A 20,834-nucleotide genomic window follows, 5' to 3' on the forward strand; every position below is an offset into this window, starting at 1 on the left:
ACACCCTGGGGAGAGAAACTGGGGTAAAAACATCCTGGGGAGAGAAAACGGGGGTAAAAACATCCTGGGGAGAGAAAACGGGGGTTCAGAGAGAAAAGGGGTTCCAAAAAACACCCTGGGGAGAGAAAATGGGATTCAGGGGGTAAAAATATCCTGGGGAGAGAAAATGGGGGTAAAAACACCCTGGGGAGAGAAAATGGGGGTAAAAATATCCTGGGGAGAGAAAATGGGGGTAAAAACACCCTGGGGAGAGAAACTGGGGGTAAAAACACCATAGGGAGAGAAAATGGGGTAAAAACATCCTGGGGAGAGAAACTGGGGATTTAGAGAGAAAAGGGCTCCAAAAAATCACCCTGGAGAGAGAAATTGGGGATTTAGGGGGTAAAGGGCTTAAAAAAACCCAAAAAGCCAAAAACCAAAACAAAACAAAACACTGGAGAGACAAAAATTAGGGATTCAGATAGTAAAGGGCAAAAGGATTTTGGAAGTTCCTGATTTCCAGAAAAAACCCTGAAGAGACAGAAATTAGGGATTAAAAGAGTGAAGAGCAAAGGATTTTGGAATCTCCTGTGTTCCAAAAAAACCCAAACCCTGGAGAGACAGAAATTAAAGATTAAAAGATTCTTTAGGAATTCTCCAGGTCTGGGTTCACCTTCTGATATTATTTAGGAATTCTCCAGGTCTGGATTCACCCTCTGATATTTTTTAGGAATTCTCCAGGTCTGGATTCACCCTCTGATATTATTTAGGAATTCTCCAGGTCTGGATTCACCCTCTGATATTTTTTAGGAATTTTCTAGGTCTGGATTCACCCTCTGATATTTTTCAGGAATTTTCTAGGTCTGGATTCACCCTCTGATATTATTTAGGAATTTTCTAGGTCTGGATTCACCCTCTGATATTTTTTAGGAATTTTCCAGGTCTGGATTCACCTTCTGATATTATTTAGGAATTTTCCAGGTCTGGGTTCACCCTCTGATATTTTTTATGAATTTTCCAGGTTTGGATTCACCCTCTGATATTTTTTAGGAATTCTCCAGGTCTGGATTCACCCTCTGATATTTTTTAGGAATTCTCCAGGTCTGGATTCACCCTCTGATATTTTTTAGGAATTCTCCAGACCTGGATTCACCCTCAGGATAAATTCCCATTTTTCTGCTCCCTGAGCACAGCTTGGTCCTGAAACCAAAGAGGAGGAATTTGGTAACCCCTGGTAGCCAGGGCTGTCCTGGCAGGGAAAAAAGAAGAAAACCCCAAAGCAGTGAGATAATTGATAAATGATTGGTGTTAATCACAGAATTTTGGAGTTTGTATAAACTAGAATACTTAAAAAAAGAAAAGAACACGGACCTAGATAAAATGAAATATATCTGTTTAAACCCACCTGTTATGAATATTGTGTACATCAGTTTCTAAAAGAAATCAAAAAAGGGTTTTCCATAGTCTGAAAAATCAGATTTTCTGCCTTTGTGTAATCAATCCCAATTGAAACTTTGCTGAATATCGAGATTTTTGTTTCTATTTATAACGGAGAGACCCCGAAAAGCAGAACCCGAACCGGGAATTCCCGAGGGAAAGCGGCTCCGGCTCCGCCCGTCCCGCGCTTAACGGGGTTTGTAGCACAGGCAGAGAAACGGGCTGGAGATCATCGGAACCGAACCGGGACAGCACCGGGAACCGAACCGGGAATAGCAACGGGAACCGAACCGGGAATAGCACCGGGAACCGAACCGGGACAGCAACGGGAACCGAACCGGGACAGCACCGGGAACCGAACCGGGAATAGCAACGGGAATAGCAACGGGACAGCAACGGGAACCGAACCGGGACAGCAACGGGAACAGCAACGGGAACAGCAACGGGAACCGAACCGGGACAGTACCGGGAACCGAACCGGGACAGCAACGGGAACCGAACCGGGACAGCAACGGGAACCGAACCGGGACAGCAACGGGAATAGCAACGGGAACAGCAACGGGAACCGAACAGGGACAGCACCGGGAACAGAACCGGGACAGCACCGGGAACCGAACCGGGACAGCACCGGGAACCGAACCGGGACAGCACCGGGAATAGCAACGGGAACAGCAACGGGAACAGCACCGGGAACCGAACCGGGACAGTACCGGGAACCGAACCGGGACAGCAACGGGAACCGAACCGGGAACAGCAACGGGAACCGAACCGGGAACAGCAACGGGAACCGAACCGGGAACCAAACCGGGAATAGCACCAGGAACAGCACCGGGAACAGCAACGGGAATGGCAACGGGAATGGCACCGGGAACCGAACCGGGACAGCACCGGGAACCGAACCGGGACAGCAACGGGAACCGAACCGGGAATAGCACCGGGAACCGAACTGGGACAACAACGGGAACCGAACCGGGACAGCAACGGGAACAGAACCGGGAACCGAACTGGGACAACAACGGGAACCGAACCGGGACAGCAACGGGAATAGCACCGGGAATAGCACCGGGAACCGAACCGGGACAGCACCGGGAATAGCAACGGGAATAGCACTGGGAACAGCAACGGGAACCGAACCGGCACAGCACCAGGAACAGCACCGGGAACGGCACCGGGAACCGAACCGGGAATAGCAACGGGAACCGAACCGGGACAGCACCGGGAACCGAACCGGGACAGCACCGGGAATAGCAACGGGAACAGCACCGGGAACAGCACCGGGAATAGCAACGGGAATAGCAACGGGAACAGCACCGGGAACCGAACCGGGAACAGCAACGGGAACAGCACCGGGAACCGAACCGGGACAGCAACGGGAATAGCAACGGGAATAGCACCGGGAACAGCAACGGGAACCGAACCGGGACAGCACCGGGAACCGAACCGGGACAGCACCGGGAATAGCAACGGGAATAGCACCAGGAACAGCACCGGGAACAGCACCGGGACAGCACCGGGAATAGCACCGGGAACCGAACCGGGACAGCACCGGGAACCGAACCGGGACAGCACCGGGAACCGAACCGGGAATAGCAACGGGAATAGCAACAGGAACAGCACCGGGAACAGCACCGGGACAGAACCGGGAATAGCACCGGGAACAGCACCGGGAATAACAACGGGAATAGCAACGGGAACAGCACCGGGAACCGAACCGGGACAGCACCGGGAACCGAACCAGGAACAGCACCGGGAACCGAACCGGGAACAGCACCGGGCCCGTCCGAGCTCCCGTTATCCCCCGTTAGCTCCGGGGCAGGCGGAGAAGGGAAGGCACCGCTCCCCCTTCGGGTTCCCAAAGCCCCGGGAGCCCCGGCCGGAGCCTCCCCCGGTGGAGACAACCGGGAACCCGCCGGTGCCTCCACCGGGACCGGGGCGGGCAACTCCGGGCAGGACCGGAGACGGAGAAATCCCAGCGGGAGGCACAGCCCGGTACATCCCGGTACAGCCCGGTACATCCCGGCACATCCCGGTACATCCCGGTACAGCCCGGTACGCCCCGTCCCGTCCGGTCCGGTCCCGCCCCCCAGGCCCTGCTGCAGCCGGTGCCGGCCGGTGCCGCTGTCCCCAAGCCGGAGCGGCACCGCGGCTGCTGTTGGGAAGCACGGCCCGGCAGCAGCGGCTCTGGAGGCGGAGGGGTCCCGGTGGAGGCCCCGCCCCGGTGTCCCCCGGTGTCCCCCGGTCCCCTCGCGCTCACCGGACACTCGCCTGGGCCGGGCGCGCTCCCGCACTGCGCATGCGCAGCGCCTTCAGCGCGGCGGCGCCGCACCGGCACCGCCCCCCGATATAGCACAGGCGGGGCGGGGCTTATAGCGGAAGCTCCGCCCACACCGAGACCATAGAGATGTAGCGTTGTCTCGGCAACGCGCGGAGGCGTTGCCATGGGAACGAGCGGGCGGGACCCGGGGATGCTCCGCGCCCGCCCCGCTCCCGCCCCGGGGCCGCTCCCGGCCGGCTCGGAGGGTCACGGCGGGGATGAACCGGCCCCGCTCCCCGCTCCCGGTGCGCTGCTGGCGAGGCGGGAGCGGCCCGGTCCTCCACGTTCCCAGCATGCCCCGCTCTCCCGCCCGCCTCTCCGGTCGGGGCACATGCTCGGTGCGTGGGGCCGGCCCGGTTTCCTCCCGGCCTCGTCAGCAGCGCGGGGCCTCTCGGCGACATGGCCCCTCCGACAGGTACCGGCGGCGGGGCGGGGAGAGCGGGGAGAGGGCGAGGGGACAACGGGGAGTGGACAGGGACCGGGCGGCGGGACGGGGCCGGGAGAGGCACGATCGGACCAGGGGCGGGAGGACGGGGCTGAGGGCGGCGGAACGGGACCGGGGGCGGCAGGACGGGACCGGGGGCAGCAGGATGGAACCGGGGGCAGCAGGACGGGACCGGGGGCAGCAGGATCGGACCGGGGGCAGCAGGATGGAACCGGGGGCAGCAGGACGGGACCGGGGGCAGCAGGATCGGACCGGGGGCAGCAGGATCGGACCGGGGGCAGCAGGATGGAACCGGGGGCAGCAGGATGGAACCGGGGGCAGCAGGATCGGACCGGGGGCAGCAGGATGGAACCGGGGGCAGCAGGACGGGACCGGGGGCAGCAGGATGGAACCGGGGGCAGCAGGATCGGACCGGGGGCAGCAGGATCGGACCGGGGGCAGCAGGATCGGACCGGGAGAGGCAGGATCGGAACCGGGGGCAGCAGGATGGAACCGGGGGCAGCAGGATCGGACCGGGGGCAGCAGGACGGGACCGGGAGCAGCAGGATGGAACCGGGGGCAGCCCCTCAGGGCGATCGGGCTCTCCTGTGCCCCCCAAGTGCCCCCGAGCGCGGCACAGCCCCGGATCGCGTTTCGGGGCCGGATCCTCCCGCGGCGGGGCGCGGATCTCCCGGGGATGATCCCGGTTTTCCCGGTCTGCCCGCAGGGAATGTGGCGCACAGCCAGGCGCCCCTGCCGCTGGGCCGGCAGCTGCGCTGGGATCTGACGGCCGAGCAGATCGAGGCCATGGCGGCCGAGCTGACCGAGAGCACCAAGCTCGTCTACGACCGCGTGGGAGCGCAGGAGCGCGGCGAGGTCAGCTACGAGAACACGCTCAAGGCGCTGGCGGACGTGGAGGTGGAGTACACAGGTATGGTGAGGATAGTGATAATGATAACAGTACACAGGTATGGTGAGGATAGTGATAATGATAACAGTACACAGGTATGGTGAGGATAGTGATAATGATAACAGTACACAGGTATGGTGAGGATAGTGATAATGATAACAGTACACAGGTATGGTGAGGATAGTGATAATGATAATGATAACAGTACACAGGTATGGTGAGGATAATGATAATGATAATGATAACAGTACACAGGTATGGTGAGGATAATGATAATGATAACACTACACAGGTATGGTGAGGATAATGATAATGATAACAGTACACAGGTATGGTGAGGATTGATAATGATAATGATAATGATAATGATAACAGTACACTGGTATGGTGATAATAGTGATAACAGTACACAGGTATGGTGATAATAATAACAGTACACAGGTATGGTGAGGATAATGATAATCATAACAGTACACAGGTATGGTGATAATAATAACAGTACACAGGTATGGTGAGGACAATGATAACAGTACACAGGTATGGTGAGGATAATGATAATGATAGCAGTACACTGGTATGGTGATAATGATGATAATGATAACAGTACACAGGTATGGTGATGATAATGATAGCAGTGCACAGGTATAGTGATGATAATGATAGCAGTACACAGGTGTAATGATAATAATCATAACAGTACACAGGTATAGTGATAATGATGATAATGATAACAGTACACAGGTATAATGATAATAATGATAATGATAAGAACAGTACACAGGTCGGGGTCTGGGGTGGGGTGTGGAAAAGCAGCTTTGCTTTACTGGTAGATATAATAATAATGATAATCATAATGATAATAGTAATATTACTACTACTAATGATAATAATAACAACAGTACAAAGGTGGGGTTCTGGGATGGGGTGTGAAAAACCAGCTTAGCTTTCCTGGTGGATATAATAATAATAATAATAATAATAATAATAATAATAATAATAATTATAACAGTACACAGGTGGGGATTTGGGGATGGGGATGTGAAAAACGAGGTTCACTTTCCTGGTGGATATTATAATAATAATAGTAATAATAATAATCATCATCATCTTATTTTTTAATAAAATATAATAAGAGACAAATAAAGTAAAACATGCAGTCAGGTGCTTGACATTCAGCCAAGAGCACTCCCTAACTCAGAAAACACTTCTTTAAATTCATCAACCTGTTGCATATTCATAGATCTTAATGAATTATTCAAAATCTCCCCTCCAACCTGTAAATCAACTTTATTATTATTTTCATTTTATTTTATTATTTTTTACTATTTTAATTTTATTTCTCCTTGTGGTTCCTTTTTTTCAGTGCACTCCCTACCTCAGAAAACACTTTTTTAAATTCAGCAACCTGTTGCATATTCATAGATCTTTGTCCATTATTCAAAATTAGACCCCAAGCCTGTAAATCACCTTTTTTTTTTTCAAATTTATTTTTATTTTATTTCTCCTTGTGGTTCCTTCTCATCAGCACACACCCTCATAACAGAGATCAATAAATTCCTTTCCTGGAGTTCTGGTCTTCATCCAGATAGGATAATCCAAGAATGTGAAGAATTTCCTGAATATCTTTTTTACCATTCTCTGAGTTAGTTACATGAAAAAAAAACCTTTATACATCACCATATAGTCCAAAAAAATTTACTTATTACACTACTATTTCTGATTTGTATATAGTATAATAATACTAAGTTTTATTAATAGCAGATCTAAAATGAACTATATTCATACATCAAAGTTTTCCAACATTATACATATAACATTCATTTTAATATTTGTGAAAAGCCAATAATAATTTAATAATTTATAATTTATAGCAGGTGGGAATGGGAGTCTGGGGATTTGTGGGGATCAGAAATGGGGGAGTTTTTCCTGCTGACAGACAGTGAAAAATTGGGCAGGAATTCTTCCCTAGTGTTATAAATATATATTTTAATATTGATTTTTCATAAATGCAATGTTAAAAGTAGCTCTTATTACATATGTATTATAATATAATTAATAATGCATATTTTTAATAATAATATAGGTAATAATGCAACTAATATAATGCAATATTAAAAGTAACTTAGCTATAAATATATAGTTTTTATTAGATGTAGTAGTGAAATAGGTGATAAAATTATGCTTGGTTAGGATAACATCCAAAAGACATATAAAAAATAAAATATATAAAAGATATAAAAGATAAAAACCCCTGCTACCATCAGCACCAACCACCTGAACCAAAGCCCAAACTAGAAGTAATAATAAAAAGAAAAAAATATTAATAATTATTATAACAATAATAATAAAACCACAGCCAAAAAATATGCATGCCCTAAAAATACAGCCCCAAAAAAAGAGCCATGCTAAAGAGTTCTTGAAAAATAGAAACTAATTTAAGGAAAAGTTTAAATATCCATCATTGTTTATGAATAAAATAATAAAGGACATGTGCAACAATAAAGGACATATGAATTAAATACATAAATAAATAAAATCCAAAAAAAAAAAAAATTCAAAATATCAAGTGTGCTCTTGGCTAAATCCCAAGCACCCAACCATTAAACCTTGATTTATTATCTCTTCTTATTTTTTATTAAATATTTAAATTTAACCAGAAGAATAATTTTTCACCCTAGGAAGGTGAAATTTGGCTGCCCCATCCCTGGAATTATCCCAGGCCAGGTTGGGATGTTGGAAAATGTCCCTGCCCCATTCAGGGCTGAGCTTTGAGCTCCCTCCCAGCCCATCCCACCATTATTAAGAATTTTTTTGATGTTTTATTTTAGCTCTGTGCTGTCACCTGCTCTCCTCTCCCCAGCAGAATGTTGGGTTTTTTTTGATGTTTGTACAGTGAGGAACAGCACAAAGAACAGATTTGGAAAAGTAAATTAACCCAAGGACAGTCCTTTGGCAGTTCCCAAAGCTGTCCTGGCTTCCCTGTGCCACCAGTGGGAGCAGAAAACATCCAAGAAACTCTCACCTCCTTTCTTATTTTTTCTTATTTTTTCTTATTTATTTTTTCTTATTTTTCCTTATTTTTTCTTATTTTTTCCTTATTTTTCTTTTTTTTTTTTCTTATTTTTTCTTTTTTTTTTTTTTTTTGTGGCAGGAAAAATGTCTCTCCATCTGCCTTGGTTCCTGCTGGGATTTTTTGGGAGAGTAAATCCTGCTGGGATATTTTTTTTGGGATATGAAATCCCTCTGATTTTTGAGGGGAGTAAATCCTATGATTTTTTGTGGGGGGGAGCAAATCTCACTGTGATTTTTTTGGGAGACTAAATCCTGATGTCATTTTTTTGAGGGAGTAAATCCTGATGTCATTTTTTTGGGAGACTAAATCCTGATGTCATTTTTTTGGGGGAGTAAATCCAACTGTGTTTTTTTTTTTAGGGAGTAAACCCTGCTCTGTTTTTTTTGGAATAGTAAATCCCACTGGGATTTTTTGGGAGAAAAAAAAATCTGCTGGGATTTTTTTTTTTTTGTTTTTTTTGGGAACTAAATCCTGCTCTGTTTTTTAGGGGGACTAAATCTCACTGTGATTTTTTTGGGAGAGTAAATCCCACTGGGATTTTTTGAGAGAGTAAATCCTGCTCTGTTTTTTTTGGGATAGTAAATACCTCTGATTTTTTTGGGGGGGGAATAAATCCTGCTGTGATTTTTTGGGAGAGTAAACCCCTCTGGGATTTTTTGGGTGAGTAAATCCTGCTGTAATTTTTTGGGATGTAAATCCCCCTGTGCTTTTTTTGAGGAGAGCAAACCCTGCTGTAATTTTTTGGGGGGGAAATAAATCCAACTATGATTTTTTGGGGAGAATACCACAACGTGATGACACCAAAACTTTTCACTTCTTTGTCTTTTTACCAAATTATTTTTCAGCAGAGTGACAATTCAGGCAGCTCCTCCTTGTGACACCTGTGCTGGAGCTGTCCCACCTGCCTGGGGCAGGCAGCACCCTCATCTTCCTCCTCTCCCTCTTCTTTTTTTTTCCCTAAAATAACAGAAAAAAAAAAAAAATTCTTTCTCAGCAGGAGGAATGTTCACCTCAGCAGGACTGTCAGCATTTCCCAGGCTGAGCTGCCTGTTCAGGGGGGAGGATCCAGGTGCCTCAGAGCACCTGGGGTGCTGCTCTTGGAGCTTTTGCAGGGATAGCAAATGTTCTCCCTGTTTTCCCCAGTGGAATTGCAGCAGGGGTGTGGATTTTGGGGCTTTGAAGGACACAGGGAATGCTGCTGCCATCAGGAATGATGGAATTCCTCAAATCCACCCCCATGCCCTGCACAGGGCACCCCAAACCTCCTGGGGTGACACAGCTGGGGCAGATCTTATGGAATTCCTCAAATTCCTCAAATCCACCTCCTGTTGTGCCACAGCTGGGGCAGATCCTATGGAATTCCTCAAATCCAACTCCATGCCCTGCACAGGGCACCCCAAACCTGCTGTGGAGCCACAGCTGGGGCAGATGTTATGGAATTCCTCAAATTCCTCAAATCCAGCTCCTGTGGTGCCACAGCTGGGGCAGATCCTATGGAATTCCTCAAATCCAACTCCTGTGGTGCCACAGCTGGGGCAGATGTTATGGAATTCCTCAAATTCCTCAAATCCAGCTCCTGTGGTGCCACAGCTGGGGCAGATCCTATGGAATTCCTCAAATCCAACTCTTGTGCCTGCACAGGGCACCCCAAACCTGCTGTGGAGCCACAGCTGGGGCAGATGTTATGGAATTCCTCAAATTCCTCAAATCCAGCTCCTGTGGTGCCACAGCTGGGGCAGATCCTATGGAATTCCTCAAATCCAACTCCTGTGGTGCCACAGCTGGGGCAGATCCTATGGAATTCCTCAAATCCAACTCCTATGGTGCCACAGCTGGGGCAGATCTTATGGAATTCCTCAAATCCAACTCCTTTGGTGCCACAGATGGGGCAGATCCTATGGAATTCCTCAAATCCAACTCCTGTGGTGCCACAGCTGGGGCAGATGTTATGGAATTCCTCAAATCCAACTCCTGTGGTGCCACAGCTGGGGCAGATCCTATGGAATTCCTCAAATCCAACTCTTGTGCCTGCACAGGGCACCCCAAACCTGCTGTGGAGCCACAGCTGGGGCAGATGTTATGGAATTCCTCAAATTCCTCAAATCCAGCTCCTGTGGTGCCACAGCTGGGGCAGATCTTATGGAATTCCTCAAATCCAACTCCTGTGGTGCCACAGCTGGGGCAGATCTTATGGAATTCCTCAAATCCAACTCCTGTGGTGCCACAGCTGGGGCAGATCCTATGGAATTCCTCAAATCCAACTCCTGTGGTGCCACAGCTGGGGCAGATCTTATGGAATTCCTCAAATCCAACTCTTGTGGTACCACAGCTGGGGCAGATCCTATGGAATTCCTCAAATCCAACTCCATGCCCATCACAGGGCACCCCAAACCTGCTGTGGAGCCACAGCTGGGGCAGATGTTATGGAATTCCTCAAATTCCTCAAATCCAGCTCCTGTGGTGCCACAGCTGGGGCAGATCTTATGGAATTCCTCAAATCCAACTCCTGTGGTGCCACAGCTGGGGCAGATCCTATGGAATTCCTCAAATCCAACTGCTGTGGTGCCACAGCTGGGGCAGATCCTATGGAATTCCTCAAATCCATCTCCTGTGGTGCCACAGCTGGGGCAGATCTTATGGAATTCCTCAAATCCAACTCCTATGGTGCCACAGCTGGGGCAGATCCTATGGAATTCCTCAAATCCAACTCCATGCCCTGCACAGGGCACCCCAAACCTGCTGTGGAGCCACAGCTGGGGCAGATGTTATGGAATTCCTCAAATTCCTCAAATCCAGCTCCTGTGGTGCCACAGCTGGGGCAGATGTTATGGAATTCCTCAAATCCAACTCCTTTGGTGCCACAGATGGGGCAGATCCTATGGAATTCCTCAAATCCAACTCCTGTGGTGCCACAGCTGGGGCAGATGTTATGGAATTCCTCAAATCCAACTCCTGTGGTGCCACAGCTGGGGCAGATCTTATGGAATTCCTCAAATCCAACTCTTGTGCCTGCACAGGGCACCCCAAACCTGCTGTGGAGCCACAGCTGGGGCAGATGTTATGGAATTCCTCAAATTCCTCAAATCCAGCTCCTGTGGTGCCACAGCTGGGGCAGATCTTATGGAATTCCTCAAATCCAACTCCTGTGGTGCCACAGCTGGGGCAGATCTTATGGAATTCCTCAAATCCAACTCCTGTGGTGCCACAGCTGGGGCAGATCCTATGGAATTCCTCAAATCCAACTCCTGTGGTGCCACAGCTGGGGCAGATCTTATGGAATTCCTCAAATCCAACTCTTGTGGTACCACAGCTGGGGCAGATCCTATGGAATTCCTCAAATCCAACTCCTGTGGTGCCACAGCTGGGGCAGATCCTATGGAATTCCTCAAATCCATCTCCTGTGGTGCCACAGCTGGGGCAGATCTTATGGAATTCCTCAAATCCAACTCTTGTGGTGTCACAGCTGGGGCAGATCCTATGGAATTCCTCAAATCCAACTCTTGTGCCTGCACAGGGCACCCCAAACCTGCTGTGGAGCCACAGCTGGGGCAGATGTTATGGAATTCCTCAAATTCCTCAAATCCAGCTCCTGTGGTGCCACAGCTGGGGCAGATCTTATGGAATTCCTCAAATCCAACTCCTGTGGTGCCACAGCTGGGGCAGATCCTATGGAATTCCTCAAATCCAACTGCTGTGGTGCCACAGCTGGGGCAGATCCTATGGAATTCCTCAAATCCATCTCCTGTGGTGCCACAGCTGGGGCAGATCTTATGGAATTCCTCAAATCCAACTCCTATGGTGCCACAGCTGGGGCAGATCCTATGGAATTCCTCAAATCCAACTCCATGCCCTGCACAGGGCACCCCAAACCTGCTGTGGAGCCACAGCTGGGGCAGATGTTATGGAATTCCTCAAATTCCTCAAATCCAGCTCCTGTGGTGCCACAGCTGGGGCAGATGTTATGGAATTCCTCCAATCCATCTCCTATGGTGCCACAGCTGGGGCAGATCCTATGGAATTCCTCAAATCCAACTCTTGTGGTGCCACAGCTGGGGCAGATCCTATGGAATTCCTCAAATCCAACTCTTGTGCCTGCACAGGGCACCCCAAACCTGCTGTGGTGCCACAGCTGGGGCAGATCCTATGGAATTCCTCAAATCCATCTCCTGTGGTGCCACAGCTGGGGCAGATCTTATGGAATTCCTCAAATCCAACTCTTGTGGTGCCACAGCTGGGGCAGATCTTATGGAATTCCTCAAATCCAACTCTTGTGCCTGCACAGGACACCCCAAACCTGCTGTGGAGCCACAGCTGGGGCAGATGTTATGGAATTCCTCAAATTCCTCAAATCCAACTCCTGTGGTGCCACAGCTGGGGCAGATCTGTTGGGTCGCTCACAGGAACAGAATTCCTGTGGATATTGGGAGAAGGGTTGCGGTGTGAGGTGACACAAGGGATCAGAACCACATCCTCACCCTTCCCAACACTCTGGGATGCAGACCCACCATCCCTGTCCCCCTTTCTGTCCTGGCAGTCCGTAGGAACATGCTGGATTTCCCCCAGCACGTGTCCCCCTGCAAGGCCATCCGCGCCGCCAGCACCGAGGCCGACAAGAAACTCTCCGAGTTCGACGTGGAGATGAGCATGAGGCAGGACGTGTACCAGAGGATTGTGTGGCTCCAGGTGGGTGCCCTGCCAGCCAGGCAGGACCTTGGGGTGTCCTGGTTTGGAGGACAGGTGTCTGATAATAAAGGTAGAAGGTTGTCTTTGGAGTGGAGAGTGTGAACCCCCCTCTGGCAAAATTATTATGGTTTTGAAGTGAAGGGGATTTCAGGCAGTTAGGGAGTTAGGAATAACAGTTCTTTCAAATGAAAATTAAAATTGGAAATAAAGTATTGGTCCAAGCTGGCTTTGGATACTTGCAGGGAAGGGGAAGGCACAGCTCCTCTGGGGAATCTGTGCCAGGGTCTCCCCAGCCTCACAGGAAGGAATTTTTTCCTAATTCCTTATCTAATCCTGCTTCCTGTCAGTCTGGATCCATTCCCCTTGTCCCTGTCACAACCCTGGCAGGGTCTGAGGCTCAGCTTTGGGTTTTTCCCGATTCTGGTGATTTTGGGTGATGCCTCCAGCACTTTCCTCCCCCTTTTTCTTGAAGAACAATCCCAAACCCTGCCAGAGTCAGAATCCAAGCTGACACCCTCAGTCAGTCAGGGTGGTGGCACAGTCCCATTCCATGGTGCTGCATCCTCCTGCAGTGGCAGATGTGGCTCAGCTGGAGCAGTGCTCCTGGAGAAGGTGCAGTTTCCTCTGAAGCTCCAGGGATGATGTGGAAGGGTCTGGCTTTCCTCTGGAATCCAGTGGAAAAATGGAAACTTGCTGTTCAAAATCTCAGTTTTTATCTGGGTAGGAAAGGCTTGGCTCCTCCCCTGGCTGGAGCATCTCCCAGTGGGATGATGTAATTTTATCAGTCATGCACTGGGACTCACTGGCCATGAACAGGAGATATCTCCTGGAGGGAGGATGGGCTGTGGGAAGATAAAGATGATTGCCCCAGCTGGTTTAAAGATGGCCCATTAGCAGAGAATGTGTGCCAGGAGATCAGGGTCACTGCCACACCCAGTTTTAAACAATGGCCCATTAACAGGAGATATCTCCCACAGGGATAAGAATCTGCCACACCCAGTTTAAAACAATGGCCCATTAACAGGAGATATCCACAGAGAGCAGGATCACTGCTCACCTGGTTTCACACCTGGCCCATTAACAGGAGATATCTCCTGGAGGGAGGATGGGCTGTGGGAAGATAAAGATGATTGCCCCAGCTGGTTTAAAGGTGGCCCATTAACATATAATATGTGCCAGGAGATCAGGGTCACTGATCCACCCAGCTCCAACAGCTGGTGACAGAATCCACATTTCTGGCCACATCCTGTATTAGAACCCAGCACACAGCTGGAAACATATCATCACAGGGTGATTATATACAGGTGCTTTTATTGAAGAGCTCTGGGAATCAGGGGTACAAACCCAAATCTGATCCAACATGGATTAGAGTTGGACATGTTTTTGTTACATAGCTATATATTAATTATTAAACCCAAATTGTTCTATTGTCTTATCCAAGCATAAATTCTTCTAATTTTCTTCAGGCCCCCCAAACATCCTTTCTCATTATTCTTGCTAATTACATAATTTCTCATGATTCTCATTATGATTAAACAACAATTCTATTCAATTACCAAACAATCATTATATTTAACAATAATATTTATCATATGATGATTACACAGGTGCAGACAAAGCTCAATAATTCCCTTTCCCAGGCCTACCAGACCCAACCTTTCTTTGCACCCCCTGAATCTATTGCACACAATTCCCATATTTTATCACTGGAACCCCCTGGAATTCCAGCAAATCCTGTTCCCTCATCCCAGAGCTGAGAAGGGAGAGATTCAGGAGTGGGGTTTGGTCACACTGTTAATGATTAATGGGAAATTTGAGGTTGAGGGCTCTGCCCCTCTCACTCAGAGCTTTGATCACCCCTTTGCTGAGGGGCTGTTGGTAAATCCAACCCCAAACCACCCCCCAAAATGCTGACATGGCACAAAAGTGACGTGTTTAAAAGGATTTGGGAGCAACCACTGCACCAAACCAGAGCCTTCCCTGGGGGTTTTCCATCTGCTGCCAGGTCTGTGGTATTCCCAGAGCTCCCACTGGGAATCAGCTTCCTGCAGCTCCCTGAGAATTTGGAATTTTGTTGGTTTTTTTTATTTCCAGGAGAAAGCAGATAGTGCTTCCTTGAAGCCTGAGGCCAAGAGGTACCTGGAGAGGCTGATCAAGCTGGGCAAAAGGAATGGGCTGCACCTCCCTGAGGAGACACAGGAGGTGGGAGCACAGAAATCCTGGGATGGTTTGGGCTGAAGGGACCTCAGAGCCCATCTTCCACTGTCCCAGGCTGCTCCAAGCTGGCCTTGGACATTTCCAGGGAAGGGGAAGGCACAGCTCCTCTGGGGAATCTGTGCCAGGGCCTCCCCTGCCTCACAGGAAGGAATTTTTTTCCTAATTCCCCATCTAATCCTGCTTCCTGTCAGTCTGGATCCATTCCCCTTGTCCCTGTCACAGCCCTGGCAGGGTCTGAGGCTCAGCTTTGGGTTTTTCCCTGATTCTGGTGATTTTGGGTGATGCCTCCAGCTCCTCCATCCCTCTTTTTCCTTTCCATTAACAAATTGGGAGTTTAAGGATTCCTGGGAAGCTAAAATTGGGGAATTAGCACCAAATCCCCACATGCCAAGGGCTGGAGTTGGGTTGAAGATGCTCAGGGGCCTCCCTTTTTTACCATGCACCAGCAGAGGAGCTCAAAACTGGGTTAAAAACAGCAGAAAAGGTGAAATAAGGAGAGAGGAGGTTGCTCCTGCAGCAGCTGCAGCTCCTGAGGCAGCAGGACCTTGCTGAGGTGGCTGATCCTTGCCAAGTGTGACCCCAGGGAGCCTTTCTGGGCTGCTTGCACACCATCATTAATTCTGCACCCTTGGGCTGGGTCAGAGCCAAGGCCAGGCTGGGCACAGCAGGGTGCTGTTGCTGTGCCCCCCTGGCTCTGATTTCTCTCCTGTTTTCTGCATTCTGAAGAAAATCAAAGCTATCAAGAAAAAGCTGAGTGTGCTGTGCATAGACTTCAACAAGAACCTCAATGAGGATACCACCTTCCTGCCCTTCTCCAGGGAGGAATTAGGTATGGGGTGCCCTGAGGGATCCCAGAGCATTCCTGGACAATCCTGGGCTCTCCCCCAGCCCCTGCTTGCTCTTTTTTTCCCAGGGGGGCTCCCTGAGGATTTCCTGAACTCCCTGGAGAAAACAGAGGATGGGAAGATGAAGGTCACCCTCAAGTACCCACACTACTTCCCCCTGCTGAAGAAGTGCTACGTGCCTGAGACCAGGAGGAAGGTGGAGGAGATGTTCAACTCCAGGTGCAAAGAGGTCAGTGGGGCTGACCAGGGCACCCAGGGGGTGTCACCTGGGATTTGGGACTGACCAGGGGATCTCCACTAGGATTTGGGACTGACCAGAGCACCCATGGGATGTCCCTTGGGATTTGGGACTGACCAGAGGATCTCCTCTGGGATTTGGGACTGACCAGGGGATCTCCTGTGGGATTTGGGACTGACCAGGGGATCTCCCCTGTGGTTTTTGACTGACCAGGGGATCTCCCCTGGGATTTGAGACTGACCAGAGCACCCAAGGGATCTCCCCTGGGATTTGTGGCTGACCAGGGTATCTCCCTTGAGACTTTTGTTTCTTCCCACTCTGTTTCTCTCCTCCCCCATGTACTTCACTCTCTGCCTTGCAGGAGAACTGCCTGATCCTGAAGGAGCTGGTGGACCTGAGGGCTCAGAAGGCCAGTCTGCTGGGCTTCAGCACCCACGCTGACTTTGTGCTGGAGATGAACATGGCCAAGAGCAGCCGGACGGTGGCCACGTTCCTGGGTACGTCCTGGGGCCCAGCAGGCACAACCTGGGCAGGGTGTGCTGCTCTGATCCCACATCCCAACCCTGCCTGCCTTCCCCTAGATGAGCTGGCCCAGAAGCTGAAGCCCCTGGGGGAGAAGGAGAGGGCTGTGATCCTGGATTTGAAGAAGAAGGAGTGCGAGAAGCGCGGGCTGGAGTTCGACAACCGCATCAACGCCTGGGACATGCGCTACTACATGAACCAGGTGGAGGAGACCAAGTACAGCGTGGACCAGAACCTGCTCAAGGAGTATTTCCCCATGCAGGTGGTCACCACGGGCCTCCTGGCCATCTACCAGGAGCTGCTGGGCCTCACTTTCCACCTGGAGGAGAAGGCTCAGGTGTGGCACGAGGACGTGCAGCTCTACACGGTGAAGGACGCGTCCTCCGGGGAAACCATCGGCAAGTTCTACCTGGACCTGTACCCACGGTGAGACCTGGGGCTGGGGGAAATCTGGGGCCAGAGCCTGAGGAAGAGGAGATTCCTGCTCCAAGATGTGTGGAGTGGAGGGAGTGCTGTGTGCTGGGGCAGGGATGTCACTGGGGTGTCACCAAGGGGGTCACCAAGGGGGTCACCGGGTGTTCCTGCTCTCAGCACCACAGTGGGGGAGGCTGTAGCTGTGGCTGGATTTTGGAAGCATCTCTGAGTGTGGGAGTCTGTGGGGACAGTGGTCAGGACAAACTCAGGCCCTCTCTATATTCTGGTCTTGAAGTTTGCAGTTTATTGCATAAGGTGTGGGTATAAAGGGCCCTGCCAGGAGCTGTCAGCTGCAGCTCAGAGCAGGGCAGAAAGAGAGTGGAGGGTAGGAGTTCTAGGAGATAAGAGAGGAGAGTAAGAGAACAAAGTAAGAGAGGGAAGAGAGTGATTTTCCTGTCTACAAGACAATAAATCTATGTTGAATATTCTAATTTTCACTAACCAATCTAATACAGGATACAAATTTTCTCACAATTGCATACAACCTATAGGAATCACTACATCACCATGTTTTACAACTTTCTTATCTCTAAACCTGATCTTGGACCCTTCCTGTCATGCCTGGAGAGGGTCTCTGCTGCTCTTTGATATTTTTGCAGCAACTGGTGTTATGTTAACAAAGGGTGAAGACCTTCAAGCATCCACATTGCTGCTCTCAACCACACAGTCAAAAACTGCTTTCACCTCAATCTCACAATTTCCATACCCTCAAAATCTTTTTACTAGGCAATCCTATTCCTAAAATTTTCCTGATTCATCCCTCCCAACCCCTGTCCCTCCCCCAGGGAAGGCAAGTACGGCCACGCCGCCTGCTTTGGCCTCCAGCCCGGCTGCCTCCTGCCGGACTCCAGCCGCCAAATCTCGGTGGCCGCCATGGTGGCCAACTTCACCAAACCCACACCGGACGCCCCTTCCCTGCTGCAGCACGACGAGGTGGAGACTTATTTCCACGAGTTTGGGCACGTCATGCATCAGCTGTGCTCTCAGGTGAGGCCTCCCTGTGCTGGCACAGCTCAGGGGTTTGGTTTTTTTCCCCCCATCCCGTTTTCCCGTGGGATTCCGAGCCGGCCGCGTCCCCCCAGGCGGAGTTTGCCATGTTCAGCGGGACACACGTGGAGAGGGATTTTGTGGAGGCCCCGTCACAGATGTTGGAGAACTGGGTGTGGGAGAAGGAGCCTCTGCTTCGTATGTCCAGGCACTACAAGACAGGGAGCCCCATCCCCGATGAGCTGCTGGAGAAACTCATTAAATCCCGGCAGGCAAACACAGGTGAGAGGGGACTGATGGTCCCTGGGTGTGGGGGTGGGAAGGGGACACTCAGTCACCTGGCTGGGGATAGGAAAGGCTTTTGGTGTTCTGAGAGGATGGGGAGATGTGGGAAGAGAGGGGGTGATGTGGCATGTGACAGGGACAGAGGTGCCACCCAGCCTGCCCTGCTGCCTCAGTTTGCCTCCTCCTCCTCATTTTGGGAACAGGGCTCTTCAACCTGCGCCAGATCGTGCTGGCCAAGGTGGACCAGGCACTGCACACCCAGACCAAGGCTGACCCCGTGGAGGTGTTTGCCCAGCTCTGTGAAGAGGTGCTGGGTGTCCCTGCCACCCCAGGTACAAGGTGCCACCCTGCTGTCCCTCCTAGGCCTGCCCTGCACATGTGGCTCAGCAAATTCCTGTTGGAATTTGGGTGGGGACAGTTTGTGCTGGCTCCGGGAAAAACAGGGCTGGAAAAGCCTGGAAAATTCCTCCCTTTGTCTCCTGGGTTGTGAACAGCTGAGCTGAAACAGCAGTGGAGGGTTTTTTGTTTCTTTTTTGACCCCTTGTGTCCCCTCAGGTACAAACATGCCTGCCACCTTTGGCCACCTGGCTGGTGGCTACGATGCCCAGTACTATGGCTACCTGTGGAGCGAGGTGTACTCCATGGACATGTTCCACACCCGCTTCAAGCAGGAGGGAATCATGAACTGCAAGGTAAAGGGACGAGGGGGGAGGTTTCTGGGCTGTATTTTAGGGATCTGGGGGGGCCAGGGTGGGGGTCCCACCCGTGCCCCTGTGCGTGCCCCATGCAGGTGGGCATGGATTACAGGAACTGCATCCTGCACCCCGGCGGCTCCGTGGACGCCTCGGACATGCTGAGGAGATTCCTGGGCAGGGAGCCCAGGCAGGATGCTTTCCTGGCCAGCAAGGGGCTGAAGGTGGACAGCAACTCGGTGCCTTCGGCCTGAGCTGCTGCACTGGTGGGGGAAACTCCTGCCCACACACCTGCCCTCACCTGGCTCCTGTCACCAAACACCCCCCTGCCTGGAGCTGCCCCTCCAGGGTCCTGCTCCCAGCCCCCCCCTGGGCTTTGGGGCTCTGTGGTGACACAGAGGTGACCTGCCCTTGTCACCCCTGGGGCTGTGAGTCACCCACACCAATTGGCTGAGCTTTGATTTCTGCACCAGGGTGAGTTTTAGGAGCCAGGGAGGGGGGCAAGAGGAGTTCCCAAACTTGAATCTTTGTTTTTAAATCCCTTCTCTTTCAAAAAACCTTGTTGTTGTTGATGTTGCCACCTTGGCTTGGTCTGTGCAGACACAGCTGACACCAGGGCAGGGACAGTCCTGCTCTCCCCATCTTTGGGCAGCTCTTGGCTGTGCAGCAAAGATGGGGGGAGATCCCAGAGCTCAAAACCCACAGGGAATTGACTGGAACATCCTGCCCTGCAGGGACCTTCCTGCCTGCCAGGGGGACAGAGGTGGGTGGTGCAGAACAGGGGGTTTGGGGACATGGCCTCTGTGTGCTGCCAGATGTCCCTGGGCCATCTCAGGGTCATCCTGAGGCCACCCCAGTGCCATGCCAGCCTGTGGCAGCTGAGAGTGTTGCTGTTGCTGTCAGCTCCAGGACAGGGCAGGGTTGTGTTTATGATTGAAAACACTGAGCTGACAGCTTCAAACAACACAAATGCCTGGTTAAAAATATCCCCTGGGCTCTGTGCCAGGCCTTGAGCTGCGGCGCCACAGGGAGGGACAGCAGCCAGCCTGGGCTGTGCCACCTGCCCCAGGCTGTCCCCAGAGTGCCCCAAGACCCTGCCTGGCACCTTGTGGCAGAGTTCTGACCCTGAGGGCAAAGCCTGGGGTTGGGAAGGGTTTGGAGTGGCTTCCTGGGGAGCTCTAGGGTTTGTGTCCCACCCCTCACAGCCTCGGGTGCATTGTGTGAGGCCGTTTGGGGGCTGTGGGATCCATCCCTGCCACTCTGCCGTGGGTTGGGGACACGAGTGACAGCCTGAGTGCCCCATCCCCCCGCTGCAGGCTGTCCCCTGTCCTTTGTCACCAGCGCGGCTCTGGCGCTGGGACAAGTCATTGCTGTCACCTCCCTCCTCCAGAACCCGCTGGTGACAACCCCTGGCGGCTCCTCGGTGCTTGCTGGGGCCACCTCGAGCATCTTGTCCTTGTCCCCTCCCTCCGTGTTCCAGGCATGGCCGGGCGGTGCCGGCCCCGCGCTGCCCCCGGCTGTTTTTGTTTTTAGCGTCCTGTTTTACTGAGCTTTGATCATTTTCTCCGACTCTTCTCTCCAGAGAGAGAGAGAAGTGAAGCTGAACAGGGAAACCACGCACTTTCCTCCCTCCTTCCCAGCCCCACAGCTCCCTCTGTCCCCTCTCCAGTGTCCCCACTGGGGGTGACTGGCACCTCTCCATCCCCATCCCAGGCTGGCAGGGAAGAGAGCTCCATTTATTTTTTTTTTTTTGG

General features: G+C 51.3%; 1 protein-coding gene across 1 annotated transcript; it reads left to right on the forward strand.

The window, feature by feature from the left end:
- The first annotated feature begins 3,866 nt into the window (after positions 1 to 3,866).
- Positions 3,867 to 20,834, forward strand: THOP1 (thimet oligopeptidase 1). Its single transcript, XM_079328464.1, has 13 exons — positions 3,867 to 4,145; positions 4,882 to 5,085; positions 12,672 to 12,820; positions 14,915 to 15,022; positions 15,764 to 15,866; positions 15,951 to 16,111; positions 16,482 to 16,617; positions 16,702 to 17,068; positions 17,902 to 18,103; positions 18,199 to 18,385; positions 18,592 to 18,720; positions 18,944 to 19,080; positions 19,179 to 20,834. The coding sequence occupies exons 1-13, from the start codon at positions 4,130 to 4,132 to the stop codon at positions 19,332 to 19,334; spliced, it is 2,055 nt and encodes a 684-aa protein (XP_079184590.1). The 5' UTR covers positions 3,867 to 4,129; the 3' UTR covers positions 19,335 to 20,834.

The sequence above is a fragment of the Erithacus rubecula genome, assembly GCF_903797595.1.
Source record: "Erithacus rubecula genome assembly, chromosome: 28".
Lineage (NCBI taxonomy): Eukaryota > Metazoa > Chordata > Aves > Passeriformes > Muscicapidae > Erithacus > Erithacus rubecula.